At 48.3% G+C, this 21,974-nt stretch overlaps 1 protein-coding gene across 1 annotated transcript; it reads left to right on the forward strand.

The window, feature by feature from the left end:
* The first annotated feature begins 1,159 nt into the window (after positions 1–1,159).
* On the forward strand, positions 1,160–21,884 carry LOC135050467 (sialidase-3-like). Its single transcript, XM_063956958.1, has 2 exons — positions 1,160–1,351; positions 20,964–21,884. The coding sequence occupies exons 1-2, from the start codon at positions 1,160–1,162 to the stop codon at positions 21,882–21,884; spliced, it is 1,113 nt and encodes a 370-aa protein (XP_063813028.1).
* The last annotated feature ends 90 nt before the right edge of the window (positions 21,885–21,974 follow it).

The following is a 21,974-nucleotide window of genomic DNA, read 5'->3' on the forward strand; positions in this document are numbered from 1 at the left end:
ACTAGTGTTGCTGATGAGCTGCAGCCACCTACTCCTTCCTCAGGTCCTGGTGCCTCCATGGTCCTCCTCCATGAGTTCCACCACCTCACCAGGACCACTTTAAGCCCTGGTCACATCCTATAATGAAGTAAGTCAGACCTCTTACTCACCCGTGGCAATGTGAGCTGCAACATCAAATGCGAATGACCAAAAGTATACAGATAGCTAACAGAAATCATTTTATTAGTATTGATAACAGTCATTAAAATGCATTAAAATAGTCATAAGCAAATGAATTAGAATAAATATGCTATTACTAGTACAGGCAATGCATTGCTTAAACTAAGACAAAATGGTTTACAAATAAACAGGGTAAATAGATGGCATAAAAAACATGTAAATAAAGACTGATTTTTTTCCCACTGCTTGAAGAAGCTGACAATTGCTATGAAACGCGTTCATTTTCAAGTCATGTATGCAGTGTCGGACTGGGTCATTAAGGGCCCACCGGGGGGATGCATTTTTAGGGGCCCATGTTTAGGGGTGTGGACAAACTTCAGAGTCTTGGCTAACCATTAAAGAGTGCAAGTACTGCTAGTGTATGCATTATTATGTACCAGATTAATAACCGAAATGCACTGTAGAGAATACACCATAGTCCTGTGCAATATAAGGTAATATATGTATAATGTATAATTCAAGTGCACAGTCTGGAACTTGATTCCCTAGGGGAGGTGGGGCTCCCAGGCAGTCGGGCCCACCGGTGGTTTCCCCTGTTCCCCTGTGGGCCAGTCTAACCCTGCATGTATGTAATAGGTGATACTGTCCTTTTTAAAAATGACTTTTAAACCATACTGTATTGGTTGTATTGCTTTATTAGAACACACTTAGGGGTAAATGTACTAAGATGGGAGTTATATTTAAGATGGGATGTTGCCCATAGCAACCAATAAGATTCTACTTCTCATTTATCTAGCACCTTCTAGAAGATAATACCTGGAATCTGATTGGTTGCTATGGGCAACATCCCACCTCAAATAGAACTCCCATCTTAGTAAATTTACCCCTTAGGAGTTTTATCGTGCGAGTATATTATATGACACCGCTATAATCCTGGGTCTGTGCCGTTGGACAAATGACCGTCTTGTATGTTCTTTCCTATAGGACCATACTTGCCGCTATGACGGCTGCACAACCACAAACTCTGTTCAAGAAAGAGCCAGGCGGTCCTGTGTACCGGATCCCTTCTCTCATCTACATGAGAGCGGAGAACATGTTTCTGGCCTTTGCTGAGAAGCGTAAGGATGGGAGTGACACCAGCGCAGAGTGCCTGGTCATGAGGCGAGGGGTCTACAAGGCCGATAATGTCGCAGTAAGTCCGTAGCAGCGTGTCCGGTATTAGTTGGGGGAAAAAAACCCTATTTTGGTTGCTCACATACACTATACGGTCCAGGCTTTAAGGATAACCATGCTTGGCCACAGGTGACTTAATTAGTACCTCAGTCAATTTGATTTTATCATCTGTGCTCATCCTTAAAACCTGGACTGTTAGGGTGCCTTGAGGACCGCGTTTGGGGGGTGTGGTATGACTCACCGGCGCCCAGCACACCGGCGCTGAGATCCCGACCGCTGGAATGCCGGCAGTAGTTCAAGCGCAAAAGAGACCCTTGCAGACTCGCTGCACTCGCCCCGCAGCGGGCACAGTGGTGCGTTACGCACGCCACGCTATTTATTCTCCCTCCAAGGGTGTCGTGGACACCCCAAGAGGGAGATTAGGTGTTGTATACTGGCTGTCAGGATTCCGGCGCCGGTATGCTGAGCACCAGAATCCCGACTGCCGGAATATCAAGTGCCACCCCATTTGGGAACCTCTGCCGTATACTAGAAAAATGTGGATTGTATAGACCGAGTAGAGGAGACAATGAGGATATAATATTGGGAACGGGCACCGTGTGGAGATTGCAGCACTTCACAAATCACCGGAAACCTGGCGGCCATTTTCCTGGAGACCTGCACATGCGCTGTAGCCTCTGGATCAGCTCTAAAAATTACCGGGAAAATGGCGTGGTGGCCATTTTTCCGGCATTTCACTCATGCGCACTGGACTCTGGTATGGCGCTAGGGTCTCCTAGTGACCCTAGTGCTCAGAGTCTCACTGTGCTGTCGGCAAGAGAGGAGGGGGCCCAGGCGGAGACTGCTCTAAGACCTCCTCCTCTCTTAAGACGCTCCTGTGTTCTAGTCCCTCCGGGACTAGATCACAGATCACACTATTTCTCACAAAATATAGAACAGCTGACATTACAAAGGAACTGGTAGTTCATATGAAAATGGCGCTTCAGCACAAAGGATTAACCCCCTCAATGTTGTGGCCACGTGGTCCGGGTCCCGGACCACACACAGATCTTAAACTTTATTTCTGGAGATAGTCAAGACACCCCAGTCTGCATAGGTTCCTAGTCATTATGAGAAGCAACTCAGTGAAGGGAATATATTGCTATAGGTTGAGATTAGGAAAAAAGAGAATGTAGGGACGTGCGGGGAGGTATAATGACTATGGAGGCACCGGCTAATATCTGATCCTATTTTATGCACAGTGTATGAGACATAGGGTTCATGTGGGCATTATACACAGGTGCAGCAGTATATACATGTGGGCATTATACACAGGTGCAGCAGTATATACATGTGGGCATTATACACAGGTGCAGCAGTATATACATGTAGGCATTATACACAGGTGCAGCAGTATATACTGTACATGCAGGCATTATACACAGGTGCAGCGGTACATACATGCGGGCATTATACACAGGTGCAGTGGTACATATATGTGGGCATTATACACAGGTGCAGCAGTACCTACATGCGGGCATTATACACAGGTGCAGCAGTATATACTGTACATGCTGGCAATATACACAGGTGCAGTAATACATACATGTGGGCATTATACACAGGTGCAGCGGTATATACATGTGGGCATTATACACAGGTGCAGCGGTACATATATGTGGGCATTATACACAGGTGCAGCAGTACCTACATGCGGGCATTATACACAGGTGCAGCAGTATATACTGTACATGCTGGCAATATACACAGGTGCAGCGGTACATACATGCGGGTATTATACACAGGTGCAGCGGTATATACATGTGGGCATTATACACAGGTGCAGCAGTACGTACATGCGGGAATTATACACAGGTGCAGCAGTACTTACATGCGGGTATTATACACAGGTGCAGCGGTATATATATATGTGGGCATTATACACAGGTGCAGCAGTACGTACATGCGGGAATTATACACAGGTGCAGCAGTACGTACATGCGGGAATTATACACAGGTGCAGCAGTACATACATATGGGCATTATACACAGGTGCAGCAGTATGTACATGTGGGCATTATACACAGGTGCAGTAATACATACATGTGGGCATTATACACAGGTGCAGTGGTTATATACATGTGGGCATTATACACAGGTGTAGCAGTAAAGGTGGTGAGTTTTGATCGGAGATGTGCGGAGAAGGTGGGGAGGGGGGGGGGGGAGGTTGGGGCGCTGCCTCACCTGCCATAGGCCAGTATACTCCATAGTTTTTACCTTAAAAATGGCTAGAATAATACAAAGAGGATATTTTCTAATATAGTCTTTGTATTTTCTCTGACGTCTTAGTGGATGCTGGGAACTCCGTAAGGACCATGGGGAATAGCGGCTCCGCAGGAGACTGGGCACAAAAGTAAAGCTTTAGGACTACCTGGTGTGCACTGGCTCCTCCCCCTATGACCCTCCTCCAAGCCTCAGTTAGATTTTTGTGCCCGACCGAGAAGGGTGCACACTAGGGGCTCTCCTGAGCTCTTAGTGAAAGTTTAGTTTTAGGTTTTTTATTTTCAGTGAGACCTGCTGGCAACAGGCTCACTGCATCGAGGGACTAAGGGGAGAAGAAGCGAACTCACCTGCGTGCAGAGTGGATTGGGCTTCTTAGGCTACTGGACACCATTAGCTCCAGAGGGACCGAACACAGGCCCAGCCTCAGAGTCCGGTCCCAGAGCCGCGCCGCCGGCCCCCTTACAGAGCCAGAAGCAAGAAGAGGTCCGGAAAATCGGCGGCAGAAGACATCCTGTCTTCACCAAGGTAGCGCACAGCACTGCAGCTGTGCGCCATTGCTCCACAGCACACTTCACACTCCGGTCACTGAGGGTGCAGGGCGCTAGGGGGGGGCGCCCTGAGCAGCAATAGAAACACCTTGGCTGGCGAAAATACATCACATATAGCCCCCAGGGCTATATGGATGAATTTTAACCCCTGCCAGATTCCACATAAAAGCGGGAGAAAAGGCCGCCGAGAAGGGGGCGGAGCCTATCTCCTCAGCACACAGGCGCCATTTTCCTTCACAGCTCCGCTGAAAGGACGTCTCCCTGACTCTCCCCTGCAGTCCTGCACTACAGAAACAGGGTAAAAAAGAGAGGGGGACACTAATTGGCGTAATAATTACAAATAGCAGCTATAAGGGGGAAAAACACTTATTTAAGGTTATCCCTGTATATATATAGCGCTCTGGTGTGTGCTGGCATACTCTCCCTCTGTCTCCCCAAAGGGCTAGTGGGGTCCTGTCCTCTGTCAGAGCATTCCCTGTGTGTGTGCTGTGTGTCGGTACGTTGTGTCGACATGTATGAGGAGGAAAATGATGTGGAGGCGGGGCAATTGCCTATAATAGAGATGTCACCCCCTAGGGAGTCGACACCTGAGTGGATGATCTTATGGAAGGAATTACGTGACAGTGTCAGCTCTTTGCAAAAAACAGTTGACGACATAAGACAGCCGGCTACTCAGCTTGTGCCTGTCCAGGCGTCTCAAAAGCCATCAGGGGCTCTAAAACGCCCGTTACCTCAGATGGTAGATACAGACGTCGACACGGATACTGACTCCAGTGTCGACGGGGATGAGACAAACGTGATTTCCAGTAGGGCCACACGTTACATGATTGAGGCAATGAAAAATGTTTTACATATTTCTGATAATACTAATACCACTAAAAAGGGTATTATGTTCGGTGAGAAAAAACTACCCGTAGTTTTTCCTGAATCTGAGGAATTAAATGAGGTGTGTGATGAAGCCTGGGTTTCTCCCGATAAAAAACTGATAATTCCTAAAATGTTATTGGCATTATATCCTTTCCCGCCAGAGATTAGGGCGCGTTGGGAAACACCCCCTAGGGTGGATAAAGCGCTCACACGCTTGTAAGGGCTCTACCTTCGCCTGAGATGGCCGCCCTTAAGGATCCTGCTGATAGAAAGCAGGAGGGCATCCTAAAATGTATTTACACACATACTGGTGTTATACTGCGACCAGCAATCACCTCAGCCTGGATGTGCAGTGCGGGCCTGGCGTGGTCGGATTCCCTGACTGAAAATATTGATACCTTAGACAGGGACAGTATATTACTGACTATAGAGCATTTAAAAGATGCATTTCTATATATGCGTGATGCACAGCGGGATATTTGCCGACTGGCATCAAGAGTAAGTGCGCTGTCCATTTCTGCCAGAAGAGGGTTATGGACGCGACAGTGGTCAGGTGATGCGGATTCCAAACAGCATATGGAAGTATTGCCTTATAAAGGGGAGGAGTTATTTGGGGTAGGTCTGTCAGATCTGGTGGCCACGGCAACAGCTGGGAAATCCACATTTTTACCCCAGGTCGCCTCTCAACATAAGAAGACGCCGTATTATCAGGCGCAGTCCTTTCGTCCCCATAAGGGCAAGCGAGCGAAAGGCTCCTCATTTCTGCCCCTGGGCAGAGGAAGGGGAAAAAGGCTGCAACAGACAGCAAATCCCCAAGAACAGAAGCCCTCTCCCGCTTCTGCCAAGTCCTCAGCATGACGCTGGGGCTTTACAAGCGGACTTAGGCACGGTGGGGGCACGTCTCAAGAATTTCAGCGCGCAGTGGGCTCACTCGCAGGTAGACCCCTGGGTCCTTCAGGTGGTATCTCAGGGGTACAAATTGGAATTCGAGACACCTCCCCCTCGCCGGTTCCTAAAGTCTGCTTTACCGATGTCTCCCTCCGACAGGGAGGCGGTATTGGAGGCCATTCACAAGCTGTATTCTCAGCAGGTGATAATCAAAGTACCCCTCCTGCAACAGGGCAAGGGGTATTATTCAACGCTGTTTGTGGTACCGAAGCCGGACGGCTCGGTGAGACCTATTTTAAATCTGAAATCTTTGAACACTTACATACAAAGGTTCAAGTTCAAGATGGAGTCACTCAGAGCAGTGATCGCGAACCTGGAAGAAGGGGACTATATGGTGTCTCTGGACATCAAGGATGCTTACCTCCATGTCCCAATTTGCCCTTCTCACCAAGGGTACCTCAGGTTTGTGGTACAGAACTGTCACTATCAGTTTCAGACGCTGCCGTTTGGATTGTCCACGGCACCCCGGGTCTTTACCAAGGTAATGGCCGAAATGATGATACTTCTTCGAAGAGAAGGCGTCTTAATTATCCCTTACTTGGACGATCTCCTGATAAGGGCAAGATCCAAGGAACGGTTAGTAGTCGGAGTAGCACTATCTCAAGTAGTGTTACGACAGCACGGGTGGATTCTAAATATCCCAAAATCACAGCTGATTCCGACGACACGTCTGCTGTTCCTAGGGATGATTCTGGACACAGTCCAGAAAAAGGTGTTTCTTCCGGAAGAAAAAGCCAGGGAGTTATCCGAGTTAGTCAGGAACCTCCTGAAACCAGACCGGGTCTCAGTGCATCAATGCACAAGGGTCCTGGGAAAAATGGTGGCTTCCTACGAAGCGATTCCATTCGGCAGATTCCACGCAAGAACATTTCAGTGGGATCTGCTGGACAAATGGTCCGGATCGCATCTTCACATGCATCAGCGGATAACCCTGTCCCCAAGGACAAGAGTGTCTCTCCTGTGGTGGTTGCAGAGTGCTCATCTTCTAGAGGGCCGCAGATTCGGCATTCAGGACTGGATCCTGGTGACCACGGATGCCAGCCTGAGAGGCTGGGGAGCAGTCACACAGGGAAGAAATTTCCAGGGCTTGTGGTCAAGCCTGGAAACGTCACTTCACATAAATATCCTGGAACTAAGGGCCATTTACAATGCTCTAAGCCAAGCAAGACCTCTGCTTCAGGGTCAGCCGGTGTTGATCCAGTCGGACAACATCACGGCAGTCGCCCACGTAAACAGACAGGGCGGCACGAGAAGCAGGAGGGCAATGGCAGAAGCTGCAAGGATTCTTCGCTGGGCGGAAAATCATGTGATAGCACTGTCAGCAGTGTTCATTCCGGGAGTGGACAACTGGGAAGCAGACTTCCTCAGCAGACACGACCTCCACCCGGGAGAGTGGGGACTTCATCCAAAAGTTTTCCACATGATTGTAAACCGTTGGGAAAAACCAAAGGTGGACATGATGGCGTCCCGCCTCAACAAAAAACTAGACAGGTATTGCGCCAGGTCAAGGGACCCTCAGGCAATAGCTGTGGACGCTCTGGTAACACCGTGGGTGTACCAGTCAGTGTATGTGTTCCCTCCTCTGCCTCTCATACCCAAGGTACTGAGAATCATAAGAAGGAGAGGAGTAAGGACTATACTCGTGGCTCCGGATTGGCCAAGAAGGACTTGGTACCCGGAACTTCAAGAGATGCTCACAGAGGAACCGTGGCCTCTACCTCTAAGAAGGGATCTGCTCCAGCAGGGACCCTGTCTGTTCCAAGACTTACCGCGGCTGCGTTTGACGGCATGGCGGTTGAACGCCGGATCCTGAAGGAAAAAGGCATTCCGGATGAAGTCATCCCTACCCTGATCAAAGCCAGGAAGGATGTAACCGCACAACATTATCACCGTATTTGGCGTAAATATGTTGTGTGGTGCGAGGCCAGGAAGGCCCCTACAGAGGAATTTCAACTGGGTCGTTTCCTGCATTTCCTGCAAACAGGACTGTCTATGGGCCTAAAATTAGGGTCCATTAAGGTTCAAATTTCGGCCCTGTCGATTTTCTTCCAGAAAGAACTGGCTTCAGTTCCTGAAGTTCAGACGTTTGTCAAGGGGGTACTGCATATACAACCTCCTTTTGTGCCTCCAGTGGCACCTTGGGATCTCAATGTAATTTTGGGGTTCCTAAAATCACATTGGTTTGAACCACTCACCACTGTGGACTTAAAATATCTCACATGGAAAGTGGTAATGCTGTTGGCCCTGGCTTCAGCCAGGCGTGTCTCAGAATTGGCGGCTTTATCCTATAAAAGCCCTTACCTAATTTTTCATTCGGACAGGGCAGAATTGAGGACTCGTCCTCAATTTCTCCCTAAGGTGGTTTCAGCGTTTCACCTGAACCAGCCTATTGTGGTACCTGCGGCTACTAGGGACTTGGAGGACTCCAAGTTGCTGGACGTAGTCAGGACCCTGAAAATATATGTTTCCAGGACGGCTGGAGTCAGGAAATCTGACTCGCTGTTTATCCTGTATGCACCCAACAAGCTGGGTGCTCCTGCTTCTAAGCAGACTATTGCTCGCTGGATTTGTAGTACAATTCAGCTTGCACATTCTGTGGCAGGCCTGCCACAGCCAAAATCTGTGAAATCCCATTCCACAAGGAAGGTGGGCTCATCTTGGGCGGCTGCCCGAGGGGTCTCGGCGTTACAACTTTGCCGAGCAGCTACTTGGTCAGGGGCAAACACGTTTGCTAAATTCTACAAATTTGATACCCTGGCTGAGGAGGACCTGGAGTTCTCTCATTCAGTGCTGCAGAGTCATCCGCACTCTCCCGCCCGTTTGGGAGCTTTGGTATAATCCCCATGGTCCTTACGGAGTTCCCAGCATCCACTAGGACGTCAGAGAAAATAAGAATTTACTTACCGATAATTCTATTTCTCGTAGTCCGTAGTGGATGCTGGGCGCCCGTCCCAAGTGCGGATTGTCTGCATTACTTGTACATAGTTATTGTTACCAAAATTGGGTTATTATTGTTGTGAGCCATCTTTCCAGAGGCTCCTCTGTTATCATGCTGTTAACTGGGTTCAGATCACAGGTTATATGGTGTGATTGGTGTGGCTGGTATGAGTCTTACCCGGATTCAGAATCCTTCCTTATTGTGTACGCTCGTCCGGGCACAGTATCCTAACTGAGGCTTGGAGGAGGGTCATAGGGGGAGGAGCCAGTGCACACCAGGTAGTCCTAAAGCTTTACTTTTGTGCCCAATCTCCTGCGGAGCCGCTATTCCCCATGGTCCTTACGGAGTTCCCAGCATCCACTACGGACTACGAGAAATAGAATTATCGGTAAGTAAATTCTTATTTTTCATATAGTTTTTATAATGAATCTCTGGAGTATACTGGAGTATGACAAGAAAGTCTCTGTCTCACCTCATCGCACATCACTGCCAGAATGAGATTCACTAAAAATACTCTGTAATCAATCTTATGGCAGCGGAAGTCACCCTAAAGATATTCCTAATGTTAACATACAATTCACCAGATGTAACAGTTCCGGAAATGTACCAGAATAACTCGCTAAACAATAGGCATCAGCGAGATGGATGAATTCTGTCATTTGAGTCCTACAGTATTAGATCACACATGTGACCTATTTCAACACATTCAAAGCCCACGGGAACCAGCCCACGGGAACCAGCCCACAGGAACCAGCCCAAGGGAACCATTCCACAGGAACCAGCCCACAGGAACCAGCCCACGGGAACCAGCCCACGGGAACCAGCCCACAGGCCATTTCACTCCCCCCCAAAAAGTCACACTTTTGTTGTGTTTGAAGGTGGCTATTTTTTAAACAAACATTTTACAAAGATGAGGCCTGATACAGAGTCGGACGCATCGGCGAGGTCGGAGGCAGTGGAGCCATTTTTTTTGCTCAGGCGTTACTCATTGGGGCGCACTGGTGTACACTAGGGAAAGAAGATAAGGAACCCTCCCTGCGTTCCAGCTATCACCCAATCTCTCTACTTAATATGGACATTACATCTAGCAAGGCGGGGGCGGGGGGGATGGGGGGGCGGGATTGGCCAGAAAATAAGTTTCCTGATGCAATATCTATCTCCTCTACTCGCAATGTACGTTACAGTCTAGAGCAGTGGTTCCCAACCTCAGTCCGCAAGTACCCCCAACAGTTCATGTTTTCCGGGTCACTTTCAGTGGTGCAAGTAAAAAAAATGTCTTGTAGGTACTGTGTGTGCGCGTGCCCAAAAAAAGGGTGTGGTCAAATGCCACATGGGGCGTGGCCAATGAAAATGGGGGCATGATACACATATAGGGGGGCTAGATACACATATGACCCCAATAGTGCCAGATGCACATATGCCCCCACAGTGCCAGATACGCCCCCACCGTGCCAGATATGCTCCTACAGTGCCTGACATGCCCCCACAGTGCCAGATACACATTGCCCCACAGTGCCAGTTACACATTGCCCCACAGTGGCCCCCCCCCCCCCCGCGCGCGCTCACCACTGCCTCTGCTGTGTGAGGGGAGGAGAGCGCGGTGCGCGCCTCTCCTGCCCCTCAACGCTCGTGGAGTCCCAGCAACCTGCGCTGCTCAAGGAGAGACGCAGCCGCAACCCGTCCAGCCAGCCTCCAGGGTCCTCTGCACGCCCGCCGCGGGAGCGTGATTACGGCACGGTCACGCTCCCAGAGGGCTGGAAAGGGGAGGCACTGAGGCGGAGGCTCGGAGCACAGCAGAAGTGGTTTAAGTAATAGTATTACTTAAACCGCGTAATAGCCACTAACGGCGGCTTTGGTGAACGTCGGCCCGTCGGCGGTGGGTATGGCGTACCGGCAGCTAAATTCTTAACCGTACGCCGTACCCAAGCGTACCCGCACACTTGCACCGCTGGTCACCTAGCAGTTGAACAGGTGAATTCATTACTCACTGATACATTTTAAAAGACCCACAGGTGGAGCAATTTATTTCACTTGTAATCCTGTGAGGACACCTGGAAAACATGAACTGTAGGGGGTACTTGAGGACCAAGGTTGGGAACCACTGGTCTAGACCACTCCTAGAATGCATTTTATCCGTCCAGTCATACACTACAGAAGAGCTTCAGCACAGTCAACGCCATACTTGCCTACCCTCCCGGAATGGCCGGGAGGCTCCCGAAAAACGGGTGACCCTCCCGGCCCCCCGGAAGAGCAGGCAAGTCTCCCGATTTACGAGTGTCACCCCCTGCCCGCCGCCCACTTAACGAGTAAAGTGGGCGGTCCGGGCAGGCGATGACGCGATTCTTGTTGAATCGCGTCATCGTAACCACGCCCCCTGCTGTATAATGCCGGTAATCGTGGCATTACACCGCGGGGGGCGTGGCTTAAATGACGCGATCAAGAAGCCACGCCCTGTTCTGCCTCCGGTCCACCCCCGTTCCGCCTCCGGCCCGCCCCCCTTGCGCGTCACCTGACTGTCAGCCCCCCCTGCTGAGCCGACGGGCTGCTCTCTCCCGGAGAGAGCAGCCCAGAAGTCGGTAAGTATGGTCAACGCTGAAGAAAATGATGTAGTTGTGCACAGCGTGGGAAAGGTAGGGATAAAAGGGAGGGGAACAGGGACAAAAGACATAATACAACAGTGAGAGCATTAATTAAACATTTAAACATAAAGAACATCTTCTAGACTCTGATACTGCATCTAATAAAATGGGAAAAAGAAGAAATCCCATAAACAAATATATAAGCGGAGGGTAAAAGTATAGGCGCACTAACAATGATGATAGTACTGAGTAACAGGATTTCTCTTACGTACTAGAGGATGCTGGGGTCCACATTAGTACCATGGGGTATAGACGGGTCCTCTAGGAGCCATGGGCACTTTAAGAGTTTGATAGTGTGGGCTGGCTCCTCCCACTATGCCCCTCCTACCAGACTCAGTTTAGAAAATGTGCCCGGAGGAGCCGGTCACAGCTAGTGGAGCTCCATAGGAGTTTTTCTGGTTTTATTATTTTTCTTAAGAGTATTAGGCACAGGGAGGCTGCTGGCAACAGCCTCCCTGCTTTGTGGGACTTAGGGGGGGAAGTAGTGTCCAACTCTGAGAGGTTAATGGCCACTATCTCCGCTGACAGGACACTGAGCTCCTGAGGGTGATGATCGTTAGCCCCCGAGGTGACCGCTCACGCCCGCAGCATGCCGCCACCCCCTAACAGAGCCAGAAGATTGCAGTGGTGAGTAGGACACCGGCGACCCGACAAGTGGGGAGCCGGTGTGAATGGCAGCAACAGGGCGGGAGCGCAGTACTGAAGCTGCTCTCCGGAAGGCTTAGCGGTACTGCGGTGCGGCGCTGTGAGGGGTGCCCTGGACCAGCGCAATACCCTTACAACTGGTCACTCGCGTAGCTATCATGGACTTTGTCTACTGCTAGTATCAGATACCTCAGGCCAGTATAATCTTACAAAGTGCGAGAAGACGCGCCATGTTAGGGGGCGGAGCTTCTCAGAGCGGTTACATCAGCTCACCAGCGCCATTTTTTTTCCTCCACAGAACATCACACAGAGACGCTGACAGGGAGCGCTGACCCTCCACACAACTCCAGCTATCCTGTGCGGTGCCAGGGGGTTATAGAAGGGGGGGGGGGGGAGTGTATTGAGAACTGTGTAGTCTATTAAGGGTGCACAGTCAGCGCCAGACATTTATTCCATAACTGCCTACTGGGGCGCTGTGTGTGCTGGCTCCTTATACTCCGTCTCTCTGAAGGTACTTGGGGGAAACTGTGTCTAACATTTTCCTGTGTGTGTGTGTGTGTGTGTATGTGTGTGTGTGTGTGTGTGTGTGTGTGTGTGTGTGTGTGTGTGTGTGTGTGTGTGTGTGTGTGTGTGTGTGTGTGTGTGCAAATCTCACATTACTATGTCCAGGGACTTGGTATCTTGTGCTGCAGAGTATGTATCTTCACCAGAGGAATCCATTCCATGTACTCAGGAATGTAATATTGTGTCTCAGCTTCCGAATCCGAGCCCCAGTGGGTGGCTTCTATTAAGGGCATGATATCCCAGATTTCTACTAGGATAGCGCATAATGAGACTGAAACACAGGTTTTAAAAAAAAAAAATCTATGGAGGTTTTGTCTGGTTCTGTTCCCACTACCTCAAAATCCCCTTGAAAATACCCAAAGAAACGTGCGCTTGCCCAGATTATGCAAGTCGACTTGGATACCGACTTTGACACGGCAGACGGAGATGCGGATATGCGTGGGGGGGGGGGGAGACTTCACGTGCAATAGGAGTGCAGCTCATGATTGAGGCCATAAGGGATGTGTTACACATTACTGACAAACCACCTGAGCAGGTTCTGGAGGCTTACTTTACAGACAATAACAAAGCCTCCCTGACCTTCCCTGCGTCTAGAGAATTAAACTCATTATTTGAAAAATCCTGGGAAAACCCAGAGAAAAAATTCCAGATCCCTAAAAGGGTTCTCGTTGCTTTTCCTTTCCTGAGGATGATAGGAAAAGGTGGGAAAACCCACCTATAGTAGACGCTTCTGTATCCAGACTGTCTAAAAGGGTCGTTTTACCTGTCCCTGGGTCTACCGCTTTGAAAGAACTGGCAGACCGCAAGATTGAAACTACACTCAAATCCATATACACTGCTTCAGGTGTGGCGTTGAGGCCCACTATTGCCTGTGCATGGATTTCTAAAGCCATAGTAAAATGGTCAGTCACATTACTAGAGGACTTAGATTCTATGGAAAGAAGTGACATTGAATTGTTTTTACGTAACATACAGGATTCTGCGGGTTTCATGGTGGAGGCCATGAAGGATCTGGGTCACCTGAACACAAGGACTCTGGCTGCGCCAATGGTCGGCAGACGCTGAATCCAGGAGAAGTGTGGAGAACCTACCCTTCACAGGTCAGGCTCTATTTGGGGAAGCATTGGATGTGTGGATATCCACGGCAACCGCTGGTAAGTCAACTTTTCTTCCCTCAGCCACTGAGACAACGAAAAAAACCTTTTCTACGTCCACAATGCAGCCCTTTCGGACCGCAAAGGCTAAAAAATCCAAGCCTCCTACCACTTTCTTTAGAGGTGGTCGAGCAAAATCCAAAAAACGTGCACCCGCAGGTTCCCAGGACCAGAAGAATGCTTCTGTTTCCTCAAAATCCTCAGCATGATGGTGGACCTCACAACCTGGAGGACGTGCAGGTGGGAGCGAGACTCAGACGTTTCAGTCACGTCTGGGTACCATCCGACCTGGATCCCTGGGTGCAGGTTACTGTGTCCCAGGGGTACAGACTGGAGTTTCAAGAGCTCCCACCTCACAGATTCTTCAAATCAGGCTTGCGAGCTTCACTGGCGGAAAGGGCTATCCTACAGGAAGCCATTCAAAAATTGGAAAGGTCGTCTGTCATTGTTCCAGTTTCACCTCATCTGGAAAACAGGGGTTACTATTCAAACCTATTTGTGGTACCGAAACCGGATGGTTTGGTCAGCCTTATTTTAAACCTGAAGTCATTGAACCCTTATCTGAGGGAATTCAAGTTCAAAATGGAGTCTCTGAGAGCTGTGATCTCAGGCCTGGAGGTGGGAGAGTTTCTGGTATCCCTGGATATCAAGGATGCGTACCTCCACATTCCGATTTGGCCGCCGCACCAGGCTTATCTCAGATTTGCGCTGTTGGACTGTCACTATCAGTTCTAGGCACTGCCATTCGGCCTCTCCACGGCACTGAGGGTGTTCACCAAGGTAATGGCAGAGATGATGATTCTCCTCCGCAGGCAAGGAGTGAATATAATTCCATATCTGGACAATCTGCTGATAAAAGCGTCTTCCAGGGAGAAGTAGTTGCAGAGCATTGCTCTCACGACTCGACTGCTCAGGGATCATGGATGGATCCTGAATCTTCCAAATTCACATTTGGAGCTGACAAGGAGATTGTCTTTCCTAGGGATGATCCTCGACACGCAAGTGCAGAGGGTGTTTCTACCGGTGGAGAAAGTGTTGGTGATACAGACAATGGTCCGGAATGTCTTGAAGCCTGCCCGGGTATCGGTCCATCAGTGCATTCGCCTTCTGGGGAAGATGGTTGCCTCCTATGAGGCTCTACAGTACGGAAGATTTCATGCACGGTCCTTCCAACTGGATCTCCTGGACAAGTGGTCGGGATCTCAACTACACATGCACCAGAGGATACGTCTGTCGCCGAAAGCCAGGATTTCACTCCTTTGGTGGCTACAACTGCCTCACCTTCTAGAGAGCCGCAGGTTTGGGGTTCAGAACTGGATCCTTCTAACCACAGATGCAAGTCTCAGAGGTTGGGGCGCAGTCACCCAAGGGGAAACCTTCCAAGGAAGGTGGTCAAGTCTGGAATACATTCTTCCAATAAACATCCTGGAACTAAGAGCCGTGTGCAACGGTCTTCTACAAGCGGCACACCTTCTGCAAGATCAGGCCATTCAAGTGCAGTCGGACAATGTAACGACGGTGGCCTACATAAACCGACAGGGTGGAACGAAGAGCAGAGCTGCAATGTCAGAGGTGACAAGAATCCTCCTCTGGGCAGAAAAGCACACAGTGGCGCTGTCAGCAATCTTCATTCCGGGAGTGGACAACTGGGAAGCGGACTTCCTCAGCAGCAACGATCTCCTTCCAGGAGAGTGGGGCCTCCGTCTGGAGGTGTTCGCAGAGGTGACAAGTCTTTGGGGTGTACCTCAAATAGACATGATGGCCTCTCGTCTCAACAAGAAGCTTCGGAGATACTGTTCCATGTCGAGAGACCCACAAGCAGTGGCAGTGGACGCACTGGTAACACCGTGGGTGTTCCACTCAGTGTATGTGTTCCCTCCACTTCCACTCATTCCAAGGATTCTCAAACTAATAAAAAGAACAAGAGTTCAGGCGATCCTCATGGCTCTGGACTGGCCAAAAAGGGCTTGGTACGCGGCTCTTCTGGAATTACTTCTGGAGGATCCGAGGCCTCTTCCTCTTCGGGAGGACCTTCTGCAACAGGGGCCGTTTGCTTATCAAGACTTACCATGGCTACGTTTGACGGCATGGAGTTTGAACACCAGATCTTAGCTCGGAGGGGTATTCCGAACAAGGTTATTCCTACCCTGAAACAGGCTAGTAAAGGAGTAACGTCTAAACATTACCATCGTATTTGGAAAAAGTACATGTCTTGGTGTGAATCCAAGAAGTTTCCTATGGTGGAATTTCAACTTGGACGGTTTCTACTCTTCCTGCAAGCAGGTGTGGATATGGGCTTGCGTTTAGGTTCCATAAAGGTCCAGATTTCAGCTTTATGTATTTTCTTCCAGAAACAACTGGTTTCCCTCCCTGAGGTTCAGACTTTCTTGAAAGGGGTTCTGCACATCCAGCCTCCCTTTGTGCCTCCTACGGCACCCTAGGATCTTAACGTGGTGTTACAGTTCCTGCAATTGGATTGGTTCGAACCTTTACAGGAGGTTGAGGACAAGTTTCTCACGTGGAAGGTTGTCACATTGTTGGCCTTAGCTTCTGCTAGGCGTGTGTCGGAATTGGGGGCTTTGTCCTGTAAAAGCCCCTACTTAATCTTCCATGAAGATAGAGTTGAGCTCAGGACGCATCAGTAGTTCCTTCCAAAGGTTGTGTCGGCTTTTCATATCAACCAACCTGTTGTGGTGCCAGTTGCTACTGACTCCTCAATTCCATCAAAGTCCTTGGATGTTGTAACGGCTCTGGAGATCTATGTGAAGAGGACTGTTCACAGAAAGTCGGACTCTCTGTTTGTCCTGTATGATCCCAAGAAAATTGGGTGTCCTGCTTCTAAGCACACGATTTCTCGCTGGATCAGGTTCACTATCCAGCATGCGTATTCTACGGCTGGATTGCTGTGTCCAATATCTGTTAAGGTCCACCCTACTCGTAAAGTGGGTTCTTCCTGGGCGGCTTCCCGGGGTGTCTCGGCTTTGCAGCTTTGCCGAGCAGCTACTTGGTCAGGGTCGAACAGCTCTGCAGATCTATGTGAAGAGGACTGTTCATCACAGAAAGTCGGACTCTCTGTTTGTCCTGTATGATCTCAAGAAAATTGGGTGTCCTGCTTCTAAGCACATGATTTCTCGCTGGATCAGGTTCACTATCCAGCATGCGTATTATACGGCTGGATTGCTGTGTCCAAAATCTGTTAAGGCCCACCCTACTCGTAAAGTGGGTTCTTCCTGGGTGGCTTCCCGGGGTGTCTTGGCTTTGCAGCTTTGCCGAGCAGCTACTTGGTCAGGGTCGAACACGTTTGCTAAGTTCTACAAGTTCGATACTTTGGCCTCTGAGGACCTAAAGTTTGGTCAATCTGTTCTGCAAGAGCCTCCGCATTCTCCTTCCCATTTTGGGAGCTTTGGTACATCCCCATGGTACTAATGTGGACCCCAGCATCCTCTAGGACGTAAGAGAAAATAGTATTTTAATTACTTACCGGTAAATCCTTTTCTCGTAGTCCGTAGAGGATGCTCGGTGCCCGCCCAGCGCTTCGTTATCCTGCAGTAGCTCCTTGGTTCAGTACTGCTTTGTTCTTGGTTAAGTACTGTGTTGTTACTTGGTTAAGTAATGTTGTTCAGCTGTTGCTGAGTTTTCAAGCTGGTTAGCTTGGTTTGTCTTGTATGTGTGAGCTGGTGTGAATCTCGCCACTATCTGTGTAAATTCCTTCTCTCGAAGTTGTCCATCTCCACAGGCACAGTTTCTATACTGAGTCTGGTAGGAGGGTCATAGAGGGAGGAGACAGCCCACACTATCAAAAATCTTAAAGTGCCCATGGCTCCTAGTAGACCCACCTATACCCCATGGTACTAATGTGGACCCCAGCATCCTCTACGGACTACGAGAAAAGGATTTACCGGTAGGTAATTAAAATCCTATTATAACACATCCCACTACTTGGACCTACTCTTTATGCTTGAGAATATATCATCTCTAGTGTCACCTCTGACTCGTTTTACTCATAATCAGGAGTTTCCACCAGGACACCGTCCCTCCTCAGTCTCTAACTGGACTGCCACCAGTGGCCAGAGGTTGAATGACTTGGTCCAGCAAAGTGCCATTCGCACCTTCCCTTCTTTGTAGGAAGATAGACCACTACCCCCCACAGAATTCTGGCGGTACTGCCAACTATGCTTTTTTCTCCACACATGACCTCTTCTTACTACAATTACTAGACCTCTCACACCTTTCGAGTTGCTCTGTGTACACCTTGCCCCTCCAAAACACTCCTTCTCCACCATTTACCAGCTCATTTTGGAAGGTAGGTTCACCACAAAACCAAAATTGGTTGAGGCATAGCAGCAAGATCTTTGTGGTTGCCATCATCTCATACCATGGAATAGGGCTTACCAAATCACACCTCCATTGTTGAAACCTAATACAATATCCTTACTCTTCATAGAATTTCCCCAGCTATCTGTCCGCTGTGTTGGAGGGGTCATGCGGAGGTGGGTTCCCCTTATCCTATTTGGTGGAACTGTCCTATTATTTCCCCATTGTGGGAAAAGATAAAGAATTGTCCACTTTGATTTTGGGCATGGGGGTGCCGGCTGACCCTGGTTTCTAGTTTCTCTGACAACCGGCACTATGGCTGGAACATAAATTACATCATCGTGCAAAACCCTCGGCATGTGTTGCCAGGGACCAGCCGTTGCAGCAGCATGACCTATTGCCAACAGATGGCATCCCGTTCAGTAACCTCTCGATGTACTCTTTTGCTTATTGGAACATTATTCACATTTTGATATTGTTATTCCAAAAAGTTTCCAAAATATCCAATGCCTCAAAGTAATTTTGATTCAAGATAATTGGAGAGATTTTCTCTTCAAGATTTTATAATTTTTGGTTGAAAAATAGTGTTTGCTACACAAATTTCTCTCAAAATTGTTCAACTCCAACAACAATTCGAAAAGGTTAGGATGTTTTGTGGGGGGGAAGCTGTGACGGTTCACCTGCCTATAATTTCTGGCCGGTGATTTGCAAGACAAGATTACACGCTGGAGTACTAAGTGCAGGCAGATGCGGGGTGGCACAGGAATAGTATACCAGACTTGACTGTGGAATATTGTGGTGTATGGAGACTTGAGTTAGGAATGACTAGACACTTTCACTGGACTAATGGCAGACTGTGGAGATGGAAGTGCAGCACTATACTTACACACAGGTGACAACCAGCAGAGGAGTGAACACACATCATGAACCAGGACTAGATTGCAGGATCAGAATGTAACACAATATTCACAGTTGTAGATGAATAATGCCCACAGAAGTGAAGGAATACAAGCACTTTATTAAGGCAGCAGTGTAATGATGTATTGCAGTGGAGTCACAATTGTAATCCAAGGTAAAATAGGTGCATAGTTCAAATGGCAATACAGTATGGAGGGAGGTAATGAAGCAATTGAACAAGAATCCAAAGAAACAAGGATTGCAGAGCAGGTACAGCTGTTCAATTGTTAAACAAGAACGCATACAGGTTCAGATGAAGACCACAGTAATGTCAGGAGCCCCGGCACTGGATAACTTAGGTAAAAGTCTTCTAAGAATCTTACAGAACACAGCAAGGCATTGAAGCAAGGCAACTTAGCTAGAGAGAGTCCCGTGTATCCCGGCAAGGCAAGACAAGGCAGGACTAGGCAAGGCTGGAGCTGGAACTGGCTGGGCAGACTCCCAGACTAGGTCCCAGAAACACAGTTTGGAGCTCAGGTAACACAAGTAATGTTCTCAGTACAAGGTGACACAAGGAATCTAAGTAATATAACCAGCAGATCTGTGTAGGGCTAGTTGCCTTTTATCAGGAGCAAGGACCAATGGCAACCCAGCCTCCTTGATTACAGAATACATTGCAGCTGGCATGCTGCACACATACACAGGACCCAAGGCAATAATAAACTGCAGCTGGGTTAAAACCAGATCAATACTGCTCTATCATAGCAACACCTCTGGCAGCACAGAGGTACTGCAGGCCAGAAACATGACAGCAGCACCTCTGGCAGCACAGAGGTACTGCAGACCAGACAAAACAGCAGCACCTCTGGCAGCACAGAGGTACTGCACACCAGACACAAAAAAGGTACAGCTGTAACAAGGGCAACATTCAGGGACTTCTGTAACAATTTCATCTCATTATCTTTAACTAGTTACCAGCCCATTAAAATTATGCAAACAACATAACAGTAATGTCATCTCTAGCGGCTGTGCCTACCAACACTGAGCAATACTTCAATTGCTCTATCAGGCACCATCTAATGGCCACCAGAGTGCAAAACACTTGAATTAATCCCAGAGAGGTGAGTAGCAGCATTAGCAATTTATTATATAGCATGTGTTAGGTTTTTTTGTGTGTTTTTTTGTTTTGTGTATGTGTGTGTGGGGGGGGGGTAACATAAAATTCCCTGAAGTATCTATTGTGTTTTTTGTTGAAATTTCCAGTTCCCTGTGGTTCCTCTTATTCTCTGCCTCTTCTGGGAGTGCCAAGGCACCAGGGGGAGAATCTCTCTCCAATCTTGGTCTTTGTTCTAAAAAATCCTGTTACCCACTAGGTAAATTTTCTGTTTCATCCACAGACATTTTTCTCCTCAAATCAACATTACGGTTTAAGTTAGGTTTGCAGGTGGATTGTCTGAAATATCTATTTGTTGGTGACTGGAGCGTTGGTTTGGAGTGGTGAGAATTGGAGAGTCTATTCCTATAGCTATACTGATATTGACACTCATGGTGAGTGGTGTGTCTATTTTTTGGAGTAGAGATTTAGATGGAGTTCTTTGAGGATAGGGGGATTGATTTCTCTTTCTGAAATTTTCCCACTACCACGGCCTGATAATCCTGATTGTCTCTCTCTGAGTTTCCAAGTTTTACTTTAACAAGCTCTTTTCCACACTGTTCAACCCGTTTATTAGTTATAATATAACTTTCAGAAAAAAAGTGGAGAGCTTTGTCATTGATTAATTTTAACATCTTCAGTATCTTCGGTGAGACAGCAGAGATCAGGCATGTAACATTTTATTTGCTTTCTTTATATCAGTGGGAAGACGTCCAAAGCGTACATGACGTTTGCATGAAGAACCATCGTCCGATGAACCCTTGTCCTGTCTATGAAGACACCACAAAAGTTTTGTTCTTATTCTTCAACTGCATACCCGATGGAATGTCGGAGGAATATATGAAGATGTGGGGAAACTCTGCCAAGATGTGTTACGTTATCAGCAGGGATTGGGGGACAACCTGGAGCAACACCTTTGACATCACACACGTGACCAGTCACATCGGTAATATGGCCACCGTCTTCTTGTCTCCTGGACACGGAATCCAAACAAAGTCCGGGAAGCTCATCATTCCGGCCTACGTTTATGTTGCCAAATATTGGTTCATAAACTGGTGGTTCCCTAAAGCCCACTCATTCTACGTCTACAGTGAGGACCAGGGGAACACGTGGTGGATATCTGAACGGATTAACAAGTTTGAGTGTGGGGAGTGTGAGCTGGCAGAAATATTGAGCAAGGGTAACAAGAGTATGCTCTACCTCAATGCACGAACCACGTCCAGTATGAGGATGGAGGCGCAGATGCTGAACGTTGGAAGTGAGTTTAGTGTTGTTGAAGAAAGTAGTAAATTGAAAGAGATAAATGATGGATGTTTCGGCAGTGTTATAAGTTTCCCAGGGACAGTACGGCCAGGGCAGGAGCACACAGACTGGCTTTTATTCTCACACCCAACCAAGGTGGGACGTAAAGATCTTGGCATCTTCTTAAACAAGTCTCCTCTGATGTCTGAGGTGTGGTCTAAGCCATGGATTATTCACGATGGTCCAGCGGCTTACTCCGATCTTGCCGTCTGCTGGGATAACAAAATATTTGCCATCTTATTTGAGACCGGGGTTGTAAGTCCATATGAGAAGATCAGTTTCCGTCTGTTTACATTACATGATGTCTTGAAAAACATTTAACAATTAAAAACGTCCGTTTGGCGTCTTTAGAAAGTGAGTTACTTAATTACATAAAGTTGAAATTCATTATGATTGTGACTTTGCCTGTGA

The sequence above is a fragment of the Pseudophryne corroboree genome, chromosome 2 (genome assembly GCF_028390025.1).
Source record: "Pseudophryne corroboree isolate aPseCor3 chromosome 2, aPseCor3.hap2, whole genome shotgun sequence".
Lineage (NCBI taxonomy): Eukaryota > Metazoa > Chordata > Amphibia > Anura > Myobatrachidae > Pseudophryne > Pseudophryne corroboree.